Source organism: Thunnus albacares, chromosome 12 (assembly GCF_914725855.1).
Source record: "Thunnus albacares chromosome 12, fThuAlb1.1, whole genome shotgun sequence".
Classification (NCBI taxonomy): Eukaryota; Metazoa; Chordata; class Actinopteri; order Scombriformes; family Scombridae; genus Thunnus; species Thunnus albacares.
The window spans coordinates 13,003,982-13,017,450 of record NC_058117.1 but is presented as its reverse complement, the minus strand read 5'-3'; the positions used below and the strand labels follow the sequence as shown (position 1 = coordinate 13,017,450).

At 39.9% G+C, this 13,469-nt stretch overlaps 1 protein-coding gene across 1 annotated transcript in view; it reads right to left on the bottom strand.

Moving 5' to 3' along the window:
• Window positions 1-13,469, bottom strand: part of stk11 (serine/threonine kinase 11) — a 16,273-nt gene extending 2,804 nt beyond the window's left edge. The window contains exons 1-9 of the mRNA XM_044367665.1: window positions 13,449-13,469; window positions 12,081-13,097; window positions 4,295-4,378; window positions 3,903-3,992; window positions 3,415-3,547; window positions 2,782-2,918; window positions 2,418-2,545; window positions 907-964; window positions 616-809 (exon numbers count right to left, since the gene is read on the bottom strand). Coding sequence (XP_044223600.1) covers window positions 616-809; window positions 907-964; window positions 2,418-2,545; window positions 2,782-2,918; window positions 3,415-3,547; window positions 3,903-3,992; window positions 4,295-4,378; window positions 12,081-12,364 — 1,108 coding nt within the window. The 5' untranslated portion in view covers window positions 12,365-13,097; window positions 13,449-13,469. The remainder of the gene's footprint in view (window positions 1-615; window positions 810-906; window positions 965-2,417; window positions 2,546-2,781; window positions 2,919-3,414; window positions 3,548-3,902; window positions 3,993-4,294; window positions 4,379-12,080; window positions 13,098-13,448) is intronic.

Sequence of the window (13,469 nt, the reverse complement as noted above, 5' to 3'; positions counted from 1 at the left end):
GGCTTCTGTGTCAACTGAAAATTACGTAGGCAGGACGGATATATCACTTCCTACTGATTGGTTCGGGCAAGACAAACCAAATTAACATCCTCTCCCAACAAGAAAACTGCTACCATGAACAAAGTATCAGGATGAATAAATTTAAGTGAAATTTAATTGTAGTTTAGTCTCATTATCAGGCACAAAAGGTGACAAATTGAGTATAATGTTGGACTGAAAATACATTTTTAAGAACATATTTAACTTTAACATATTAATTATTTTTTCCTTTCCAGGGGTTTTCCACTGGGGAAATAACTAAACAATAAGTGAAATGAGAGATAATAAACAATGTTAGCTCACAGTTAATACACATTCAACGACCTGTTGCTATACTTGACTTTCCAGCTAAGTGCAGTACGTATAGCTTCTCTCGCTTTTAGTCACAGCTTACAGCTTACTATAGGTTAGTGAGAACTTGCCCTACTTTTTTTTTTAACCATATCTGTGACACAAGAAAGTGGTTTAGCGTAGAGCTGCGATTGCAGACAACTACCAACGTTCATCTTCCTATCAGCAAAATATGACAAACAAAAATTATGTTTTAATCCAGTTCAGGTCTGAGCTCACACTAACCTGGCACTGTGAAGTCCTGAGTGTAAATGATCTCGTCCTCTCCATCATAGAGCTCGTCATCGTCCTCCTCGGTGTAGCCGTGCAGGTCCTCCAGGTAGGGCACCACCGTCATACTCCGCCAAGGGTCCCTGCTCTCTGCGCTGGCAGGGATGGGCACAGGGGGCTCAGATGGAGGGTGTTTCTTACGCACCCAGCTGCCAGGGACAGGCAGAGAGAAAAAAATGGGTATATAAATGACAAATACACCTTAACTAGGTTTCCGTGATATATGGTACATACTAAATCACTCACTTGTGTTGTCTTATGTTCTGTATGGAAAACCTCTTCGCAGGATCATACTCAAGCATTCCTGTAAACACACAATGGCAAAAGGTCAATTTAATCACAACAACCCTGAACAATTTCTCCACTGGCATTTCTTTCCATGGAGTGTTTAACATAAACTGGTGGGACGCCCCAGCAGTGAGGGGAGAGCTTACGGCAGACAGAAGATAAACTCGTTCAAGGAACATTAATTAATGCGAGTAATAATCTCATTCATCACCATGTGTCAAGACATCCTGCGAAGCTTAAGGAGTCAATGAGGTACAGTAAGGAAACATCTATATGAGTAATATAACAGCTGTACAAATGTAATGAGAATTTTGTCCCTTAATTATCATAATGTGGGCTGAATATGTAGAGAAAGCAGGATGATAAGGCAGCAGTGATGCAGCGTCTATCCAGACCTAATAATGTAATTGTCTCCCAGTAGGCAGAGAAGGGCAGCATGGAGAGTGCTGATAGTAGTGCTGCGCCTGCTGAAGGACACCTTTTGTGGCACTGGGCTTATTTTAGACCATGTAATTATGGACTGACTATCTCTTAGGTGCTGCGTCATCACACACAGACGTCACACGCTCACACAAAATGGGGGATGGAAGCCCAGTGAGTTATAACAGCAGCGGAATGTGGCAGTATTTTTTTTTTTCTCTCTCTCTCTCTCTCTCTCTCCCTATTCGGAGTTAACGTTTAATTCAGCGGTGACAGAGTCATCCTTCAAAATACCTCCATATGACACCTCAAGTCATTTCAAATGTAGTGAAGGCATCCGTGAATAGTGGCTTCGCTTCCATAAAAGGACAAAGAGTGCAAAGCTGGATAACAGGCTACACTACTATTTAACCATTCGGCGTCACGTTGAATGGCCTCATTAGTTGGTACAAACATAATCTTCCCAACATTCTTTTTAGATTTTAGAGGCGGTTCGTTTTTCTGTGCCATTCAACCGATTACGTGTTTCATTATAAGAGACTCTTGACTCTTTTATTTGCTTTTACGAGGAGCGGGAGCGTTGCAGCATTCCACTCGGGAGAAGCATTTAATATTCTGCTGCTGGCTCCAGATCAATGGAAACTACATCAACAGCTGGAGGGTTTCTACAGTTTTGGAGGAAGCCTCGCATGCTGAGGAGGCACGGTGACTCTCAATGTCACGGCACCACCTACTGGACACACACTGAAAAGATCACAGTGCACCTGGCAGGGACTTTCTTGTGATTCATCTCCAACATGACTCACCAGTCATATCAATGTTTTTTTTTTTCTTTTAAACTTCTCCATCTGTAATGCTACACAAATGTGCAAATTGTAATCTAGAAAAGCTACCACAAACCTTTTTGCCGCCATTGTTATAACAAATGTATGACATTGCCCGATAATGCTTCATACAGTCATGTAGCATGAATCACCCACTACAGCAAAATATGTAACCACACCGACATCTTGATGACTAAGCGTAATTTAGCTGTAAATGACACCAACCTCGCAGCAGGTCGGACAGGAGGGGTCCACACTCCTCAGGAATAGTGTAGTCTCCTTTTCCAATGTTCTCAAATAGCTTATAGATGTTGTCCCCCTCGAACGGATACAGGCTCGTTGTAATGTTGTATCTGAATGGGAGGAAGCAGCCGACAAACACTCTAAGTGTATTGTAAACAGGCTCTGTCTTGGCCTGCTGATGTTATCTTTGACTTATCACCATATTACTGTGATAGTTCTGTCTGTTTGTCACAGTTTAACATGTCTACATACACCATCGCTTTGTCTGTCCTCTCTGTAACTTGTAGGCAGCCTGTCTTAGACCACAGAACTGACCATAGTTCACCCTGCGGTGCTGATTACTCACAGTGTTACTCCAGCAGACCAAATGTCCACTTTAAATCCTGAAAAGGTGTCCAGTCCGTTGGCAATCTCTGGAGGCTGAAAGGCCGGAGAGCCCTGACTGGTGCGACATGTGTCATCCTCTGCAAATGGGTGAAGAGCCTGAAAAATGCATATTTATATAAATAAAAATAACTTTGATGCTCCACTAACATAAAATATGAAATAACTGGATAATTTTCAGCTATTTCCTTTTGAAGCAACACTATTTACATTGGACCCACAGCTTTGATGAATAGAGAGAATTATGGAGGCAAAATAGAACTTACACTCATCCACTGCTGCACATACAGAAAAAACTACAGCGAAAACAGTTTATACACTAAGAATTGTCAGTGCATCGAAGTTTAAAAGATATGAACAGGACAGTGATTGTTTTTTTCAGTTTATTTGGGCTAGCTGTCTCCACAAAATAATAATTTTCATATAGAAAGTTATTACAAATTCAGTGTGTAGTTACATTACTCCAAAACTATCACTATGTGTGGAAATGAATTAAAAATCAAAGAAATGGTAGAAATGAAATCTGGTAGCTACAGTAAACAAGATAAACAAACCCCTGGATGGTTAACAACATGATACTTCAGGTGATGCTCACCTCTGCTACTCCCAGGTCGGAGATTTTAAGCGCCCCGTCTGTGGTCAGCAGCAGATTCCCTGGTTTAATGTCTTTGTGAACTATTCCCTGGCTGTGCAAATATTCAAGGCCATCTAAGAGTTGGCAAAAGTACCTGGAAAAACAAAAAACAAAAAACAGGGGTCGATGGATCGAATTAAAAGGACGAGTGAAAGTGTGCCATAGTGCAAGATGTGGAAAAACACTATGAACATATCAAATAACATCACTGCGGACAGATGAACCTTCATCACTTTGTACTTTAGCTTCAGCGTTTTTTTCCCCCCGGCAGTGACCAGACATTCATGCAATCTACGGCCAGTTATTTCAACAGTAGAGGCCCTGCAGTCCTGGATCTAAACTTAGGCCTGGAGCTATCGTTGCAGAGAGGCTCAGACTAAATATAGCAGAAAGACTGACAGAAAGACGGGGGGAGGGAGGAGTAAAAAGGAAAAAGAAGAGAGACTTACCCGTGAGCTTGAAATACTGGAAACCTTTTCTCAGGGACGCTGTCCAGCATTTCTTGCATCCCACAAACGCAATACTCCATCACCATATACGTAAGTCAGGGGTTAAGGAGATTTGCCAAAGCAAACAAATAGATCCTTTAATAAAATGAGCCATTTAGAAAGCTGAGAACTTATGAAAAGGCAAAGAAATAACCCACATGAACAGCAACATTTATAGTGTAAAATCAGTGACTTTTAAAAGTCAACTCAGAGAAAGAGTGAATTGTATATAAAGACAAATATTCCACACAGAACAAAACAATAAAGAGGCACAAACTGCTTGGTTGTGTTTGCATCAGCGAGAAAAGCAATTCACACAAATTCTGCACACTCATAAAGGGGTGTAAGGATATATTTTCTGCTTCTCTTCATTGTAGAGCACGTCCACCAACTGAATCACATTCTTGTGTTGGAGTCTTCTTAGCAGCTGAATCTCCCTGTAAATAACAAGAACAAAGAAAAAGAGAAAATTAATACACAAGCTCTATCATTTAATACTGCTATTTGTTTACAATGTACCTATGTTTAAGGCCAGGTGTGATAGATCATCACATATTATTTGTATCATATCACGGTTTGATGGTATTTCTAACAAGCTGCTGAGCAGGGAGGAGAATTGTTGGTTTAACAGCAACTCAATTCATTTTAAATTTAGTCATCTTAGTTTTTGTGCTTCCCTCTAACATTCAATCAATTTCGTTAATTATTATTCAATGTAGTAAGCATTAACCTAATCTGTTGATTAATTTAAGTGGGAAAATAAAAGTGAGACTCTTGTAAAAGGTGAAACAAAGAAAAATAAAGATACAACAATTTAATACTAGACTTCATATTATCAAAGATTTGAATTATTATCTTCTGAGCTAATGAATAAAAAAAATATTGTAATGTTTGATGTTTTTGAGAATAGCTGAGCTTAAATTAACATGTACCACCACAAACAGACTAGTGGACGAGTGCAGCGGCAGTCAATTACACCAGTCTCATTATAAAGACAGATAACTTGACAGTTCACTTCGCTACCGGAGGAGAAGAGGTTTAAATCACCAGCACGGCAAAACCCCCAAGAGACTCAACATTCATCAGAGAGCTGTGAGTGGGGACAGTAATGAATTTGGATCTGGAGAGGAAGAGCACAAAGTGCGAACCACAGACTTCGATTACGCTTTGCAATCGATTACACTTTGATTCAACATTTCAATTATCAATTCAATAAAAGTGCTATCACTTTATGTCTGTGCAAGTATTATTTATGATGTGGAAATATGACCATCTGCCTCCCTGCTCCATTGCTCGGATAACTGCAGCAATGTTTCAAATGACAGCAGTTACCATAACTTTATACACACACACACACACACACACCGTTTTCTACTTTGTGTTTCAGTCAGACGACCTTCTAACAAGTTAGCTTCAATGCCAGTTGTGTTTTTGTTTTGCAGACTACAAAAACTTTGGTAAATCCTTCTCCTGATTTACTGCAAGTAAAAGCCTGACAATTGCAGCTCTAAAAGCTTGTCTGACATCATGATGGCACTTTGAGTTGTTTTTTTCCTCACTAAATATACAATGTTGATGGAATTGTTAAAATGTTAATGCTTTTCACGAGAAAAAACAAAAATCACTGTTGTTGCTGATGCAGATAAGACTCGTGTTGTAGCACAATCTTGATTCTTACTTAAATAGATTTTCACCCTTCACCTCTCCTGGCAATACATGTGTTTTCATGGATCTCACACACACACAAACACACACACACACCAGGTCAGAGTAATAAAGGGAGTTGGCCTCTGCCAAAAATAAATAAAACTCTCATGGTGCCTACAGCACTGAGGCATCATTTGTCTTCTTTTTTTACTCTCACACAATCTCGCAAAAAACACTCTGGAGCTTATCCGTCCCACATCAGCCTGCAGTTTACGAGCCAGTCCTCTGCTTTATACACAATCTTACTACTGATAAATGCAAATTCTGGGCCAGTCAGCCTCTCGCTTGCACAGGCAGTTACTGCTGCATCACTGCCCTGGTAAAAATACACCCACCCGTCTCATGTAGTCGTAAAAAACAGGGTTATGATTAAAATAGGGTATAGCACAATAAATATCTCTGCTTTTTAAGCTGTAAATTACATGTCTGAAATGTAGCAAACCAATACTGGATCTGCATCACTGCTTGTTTCCATAAAACAAATCATGAGGCAGAGTCAGCGCTGCCACCTCAGGCACAGTGACTACTGCAGTCCATCTGCAGTCTCTGTTCTGATGTGGACTGATGGACCTTGTGTGTTCAAGGCCTGCAGGCTGCAGAGCTGAAAGGATTTCAACACTCACTGATATGGAAGCAACTCTTGCTCACAGTGGCAACATAAACCGCTACCCAAGTCTGCATCTACACGCACTGGTCTGGAGTCTGTGTCTGGTTTAGGGTTTGTGTGTGTCCATGTCCATGTGCACTCCTGTCATTCCAAACACTGGCCGGCATTCCTGGGGTGTTGCCGTAGAAACGGGAGTGGCATTGCTCAATCAATGCCTGTATGAGCATGCCCATCCCCATGGCAACCCTGTAAAAGCAGGAAGTGTTTGGCAGACAGGAATGCTAAACAGAGCCTGAATGGGGTGACTGGGGGCTACTATGGTATCCACACACAGAGACAGGCCTTTACAGGATCAAGGATCCAGCTTCCTCAGGCTGGAAAACATAAGGCCTCCACTAACTGAGACAGATGTAGAACGAGAACACAGACAAACCGTTTTCACACATCAAGAAACACTGCTGATGTCTTATTATTATGACACGCCCTGTCTATCCTGTTTCACTCAGAAATGTGTCGAAGATACGGATGTTAGATACTCTCAAAATGCTGTTTCATCTGGACTTAAAGCCACTAGGGCGCACCTCTTTAAAACTTTTTATCACACTTTTCTAACACAGATTAAAAAAAAAAAACTCTTGTGAAGTAAAATGTGGAAAACATTTTAATCTGTACAAAATGATCTAAAGTAATTTGGCAGCAATTAGAGCCTCACCTATGTTGACAGGTCTATGTCTGCTTTGCACTTTGGGGAGTGTCACAGAAAAACAGTTTGTTGTTTATAATCCTTTGTGGCTTTAGATTCATATTTGGGGTCACTGTGTTATAGGAAAATATATCTTCATTCAAGATGCATTGGGTTTTTTCCCCAGGATTTCTCTATATTTTTTCCAAATTTCTTATACTCACTATCTTCACCTTTGGCAAATACTAACCAAGCTGTCGTCTGTCGTAGGGGGCAATACGGCCCTAAAATAATATCACAATATTTCAGGCTATTTCTGCTATAATGATAATACTCCTCGCAAGATTTTTGGCTCTCCTTGTACTCAACCGGGTGCTTCCCCTTGAAGTGGTAAAATAAGTTTGTTGTGTTGCCCCTTTTTGTTGTTACAGTCTTCTTGCATATTAAAATGGTTTGTTTACATCTGATCTTTTGTAACCAAACCACTTCCACACTACTCAAGGACTAACTCCTCCACTGTGGAGCCAGTAGCAACATCACTTTCGCTGTCAGCCATGCTTGTTTTTGCTGTGCGTAATGGTATGAAGTCATAACGTCGACAAGTCGGAATATTGCCATTATCACGATATGACTTTTTTCTATCATATTAAAATTATACCAATATTATCATGAACAATACTGTGAGATTTTTGAACCCAGGCAACAGTTGTTGCATGCACAGTGTCAACCATCTCAGAGATGCTACAGGCCTGTTTGCAGCCCTCTCACGAGGACCTTTTTTATGACTGGCCTCTGTGGAATAGTGCAATGCGATTTCATCTGGCAAGGTGCAACATGCTAATGCACATTCCTTGTGGATTACTTTGTGATGTGAACTGAGTATTTCTATTGTTTATCGTTCAACTGTTGAGATGAAAGATAAAGTAGTTGCCGCTGTGATAATTTTCCAGACTTGTAAAGACCTATATGTGAGATTTATAAAGCATTGTGTGGTTTTTTGCCATCTGATAATCCTTTACGCACGTAAACGTTATCCAACTGGACTTTCTGGATTGTATTTCACCGTCTCACAGGTACCTTGAACAACAAACCTCCACCTACGCAGCCCCCTGCACTGTTTTAACACAGGCCTGTTTTCAGTGTGACTTTGGGCTGGGTTTAAAAAAAATAAAAAATTTCTTATTCAAATCGATCTTAATTAACATTTTCCAATATCGATTCATAAAATCTGAGATTGATCATTTAATATATGCCTTTTCCTGTGGATTTTAAATCTAACTGCCAGATCTTGTTGAAGATGGCAGGAGCTGCTCCACTGAAGGCATCGCCAAGCCTGTTGCACAAAAGCTTTGTGAGACAGTCACAACATTGTGTATGTTCTCCTGAGGTATTAGTGATGTTTACATTACAGTAGGTATGCTTTTAGCCCCTGTATTTACACTGGTTGCCTGGTGATTTGATTTAAAATCATTGTTGTTGTTTATACACTACACTAAAGTCACTCAGTACTCACTGACTGTAGAGTTGACTGCTGTGGTGTGTTCATGTTAAATAAAAAGTACATTAATGTAACTGCTTTGAGGTCAATTCTTAAGGCAAACATTAATATTTTAATAATGCACCAGGTAGAGGGTTCCTTGCATAATTTACAACATTAGTTCTCTGAGAATCTCTTTCATATCCAGGCAAAATTGATATTGTAACTGAAATGTCCCTAAATGAATCGATATCGAATCGATACTCAGCCCTAGTATGAAAGCCCACTAACAGCATTGGTTCAAGTCAGGCTGAGGACATGTGTTAGATGTTATTCTCCCTTTATTTCCTGTCATCTCTCTAATGTCTACTGACTATTGTCTCAGTTAGTGTGAACACTTACATGATACTTTTAATCAGTTTTAAAATCGATGTCACACTTTACACCAGCATACCAGGATGTGCTTGACACACACACACACACACAAATGCAACCCAAGGCATCATTTTAGGCTTAAATTCTTTTTCTCTTTTACTTCCACACATAACACATCGTGGTTTGGGCTGCTAGTGTTCTCAAAACTGTTTTGAGTGTACAGCAGAACTGTGGGTGAAGGGATTCAATGAGGACACTGATGGAGGACTGCAGCTGATTCTGACTTCCCTTAAGTCCCAGCTAACTGAAAACCGACATGGTTCAACAATAAGGCTTGCTTGATTGCCCGGGACAAGTAAAATGCCACGTTGGGCTGGTAAATCTAGCAACTCACTTGCCTGATCGGGCAAGTGGAAAAAAAAAACAACAAACAAACAAACAAAAGAATCCAGTTTCAATCATGTTTTTTCGTTGTATCATAAATTATTTTCTCGATCACACAGCATAGCCCACTCCCCTTTGCGCACATTGGAGAATATTGGCACATGTCGTCGGCCAATCAAGAGTTGAGTAGGCTAGTAGTAACGATTACGTGAGCACTGTAGTTTTTCACTGCCATAAATACTCTTGAGAACAAGAAATATCAAAAGAGGGAAATCAGGAAGCTTGGAGTGGAAGAAATTGGTCTAAAAAATGTATTTGCCATCGGGTTAGAGAGTCTATTCCATTATTTGAAAGAAACTGAGCTGATCAAAAGAATTTAGTGTTCAGTGAAACACAGAGGATGGGTCATACCATTTTCAATATGCAAGAATCTTTGTTGCTTTGCATCTATGACTGTGTCCTTGTTCTGTTTAATTTACTTAAATAAAGATTAAACATGGCAATTAACTTTAGTCTTTGTTTTTATTTGATAACTGCTAATAAATAAAACTATTTGTATGAGGGAAAGTAAAAACTGACTTCTGGCAAATAGATTTCTGACCCACATGTCCGACCGGTCATGTGGAAAAATTCATTAACGTTGAACCCTGACTGAGCAGAGGAAATACAGTGTATAAAGTAGTCTTGTGCTAACTGCTGTCATGTAAATGCATGTAGACTGATTCTTATTTAATTGCACATCTGTTATTACTATCAGGCCTCTAAATATGTTTGTAGCTACCTTACCCACCTCTCGTCTTTTAAACAGTCCATCCCTTCATTATTTCTCTCTCTGATGTCAAGTATCATTTTAGAAGTAAATTTATCAGTAAATGTAAAAAAGGCTGTCATATGTGATATGATCATCGAGTGGTAAACACTATTTTATGACAGTTCTAGGAGAGTCAAGTTAGATGAATACAAGTTAATATGATCGCAACAAAATGACTCTTCCTGAGCTGTCAGCATGGGCTTTTCATCGTTCTTCTGCTACCGCCTAAAAACACGCCATCTTGAAGACTTTCTTTCTCTTTGTGTGAACTCATTTGACAGCTTTCTAAAGCTTCCTCTATAATTAGCACAGGCCCGCAGCGAAGGGCTGGAGTAATACTTAATAAACTACTGTGTGATTAAAACCTCTGATACTCATCAGGAAACGGGGGATGAAGCAATAAAAGTTTGAATACACAGACGTGACAGCTAAATCACAGAAGCAGTAAGACAAAAAAGAGGGAGATGGAGAGTCAGGACGATGTGGAAAGAAACTAATGATACTGTAAAAATCCATTCAATAGCTTTAAAAATGTCCATCTATTTTAAATATCTAATTAGACAACAGCATGTTAATATATATTATCAGCCATGCAGTTGCAAAATCTTGTGTCTGTGCTGTACTCTACATAATATTATTCGAGGTCAAATAATCAAGCATTACATTGTAATACATTTTCTTTCTAAGGTTAACTGACACAACACATCAACTTCTTTTTTTTTTTAAAAAAAAAGGTATAAATTATTGACTTAAGAAGGTAATTTTATAGTTCTTGAATTGCACAGATAGAGCGTATTTGGGTAGTGATGACTAACATCTATGTACAAAGAATAAACGATGTTATTTAGTGAAATCTGGTTAAGACAATGTGCTCTGATCTCTACACAGATATCTGTGTTAACCAGTTCTCTCTTATTCCTTCACCTCGATTAAAGCAGCCAGGTTTCCTGTATAAGATATATTTACGAGACTGGCTTATTGAAAAAAGCTGACAATGGCCTATTTACTGAAGTTCATGTAACCCCCACCGTATGAAGCAGAGGCGTATCTTTCCGTTCTCTCCTTTGTTATGGACATTTTAACTCTGAACTGTTCTTAATACTTGCAGTTGTGCTTATTGTTAAGATTATGACTGCTGTATGTTTAAATGATGGCACAGCTCTACATGTTAGTCTGTGTGTGTGTGTGTGTAAAGGCCGAGACGCTGTGCACGTTATCAATGAAGTTTCATCTCATTTGTCTGGTTAGGCGCACCGCCTGAATTGCGGGGGCTGTGATGAGCGTTGACAGCTGTCCAGCTCATGAACACTGACACAGAACGACAGTTTTCTTCTCTTGTTCTAGCAGATATTTCCGGATTTAAAATCATAATGTTGTTAATTTATAAAAGTATTTTATTTAGGCAAAGTTATTGAAAAAAAAGAGCTGAAAATCTTGTTTTGTTCTGGCCTCTCGTGGTTGATGTTCTGGCCTCAATCCAGACATGAACTTTCAACCAGAAGAAGTCAGAGAATAAATGCTGTATAAAGATGTACTTTAAAACATTTAAGGAGTGCCTCGATTACTGTGCACGCCACATAACCGCAACATCATTGGTTTGATTCCAGCCAGGGATCTTTGTTTGCATGTCATACTCATCTCTCTCCTCTTGTTTCCTGTCTGTCCACTTCACTATCCTCTAACCAATAAATGCAAAAATGCCAGAAATCTAAGAGAAAAAAACCTTGCTCTGCTCACTTATTATTCTAGAGGAGAAAAAAAAATGTGAAGAGAACCATGTTTTACTCTGCAAAGTAAGTAACTGAAAAGATCATTTTGGTATTAGTACATAAGTTTGGGTACCATGACTGCTTTTTCAAAAACACTGAAAACTACATGTGTCAGGAAGTTGTTGGCTCTGAGTAAAATATTAATATTGCAAATGCAACTGTATCTCAGGATAACTGACCAGTCTGCAAAGACTTTGCCTCTTTGCATGTATAAATCACTATGTATAGTTGAGTCAGTGACCCTGGTATTATGGCTTAAACTATTAGAATACAGGAAAAAGATCGAGGGTCAAACGAAGTGGGCTGACAAACCCAAACAATACTCACTTTTTCACATTGGCTTCTCCGTTTGGAATCCTCCTCAGTTTCTTCTTCTTCAGTATCTTGACAGCCCTGCGACAAAGTGTCTCTGAGTCCAGCATCTCTTTCACTTTGCCGTAAGATCCCTCCCCTAGCAGATCCCCCATCAAGTACTTTCCTATCAGCTTCGCCCTCTTCCTTCGTGGCTGGTAGATCACCTCTGTAGAGTCAATACGGTGGATGAAAGTATCCATCTCCATCAGTTCGTTTTCATTTAGATAGTCAAGATGATGTAACTCCCCGGTACTCATGACTGACAGCTCAGCAACCACAGCTTAGGCCTCCTGTGCAAAAATATTTGCAAACAGCTACGACTGCTGCTGGAGCGTAATCCACCGGTAACCTTTAGGCTTTAAGCCGAGTATTTTCAATTCCACAAGATGGAATATAGATGAATTACAAAATACTGAACATGGGTGAGGGAGTAATCAGGCCTGAGAGTTGAGGGAGAAGGTGGGGATCAATCCCAATTTGTAAACATTAGGGCTCCTTTTACTCAAGAGGTGCAGACAGAGGTGAAGAACCTGTTGGGTCCAGTGCTGAGTTAGTGCTTTGTACTGTGCATTTTCTACTGCGACTGTGACAAGTGCAGTTGAACAAAAAAAACAAACAAAAAACACAAAACAAAACAAAACAAAAACAGTTATTCTCAACTGTTATTCTTCTCCCCTTAACTCTAGGTCACGTCGCCTCTATATGAATTTAACACCATACAGCCTTAGGTAGAGGCAACCAGTCCTGGTTCAAGGCCATGCAGCACAACATTTCTGTCAAAGGTCCATGCTGCATGGCATAGTCTGCCTCAGGACACATAAGTGTGTACAGCTGGACCGGATCCAAGCACAGACCTACAGCCAAACGCATGCAGCAGTATCAGCCCAATCTGTGGTGTCAGCCCGGCTGGTGGAGGTCGACTGAGCCATCCAATGTGTCCACCCGTCCTCAGGTGTCCTCCATGCCACCACGGCTCCTACTGCCTGGAACCTGAAAACAAGGGTTCATTTTAAAACATTAATGAAAACACAAACGCACACGGCTTTCACTCGCTTCTGAACTAAGTTAGCCCTCTTTGGTAAACAATCTGTCCAGACATCAACACTTGAACAGTTAATCTTACTGTGAGACTAACACAGACATGAAGAGAATATAACTTATATATTAGTACACATTTAGCATCCTACTTTAATTAAAACGGAGCAGCATGTGAGTTACACTTGACGGTGAATTTGCTGGGTTGCAATAAACCTGATTAATAGGTGTTAACAGTCAGCTAGCAAGCGAAGCTACCATAGCACGTCTGCTTGAATGAACTAGCTTGCCAACACGAACTCTCACTTTAAGGCTCCTGGATATGCA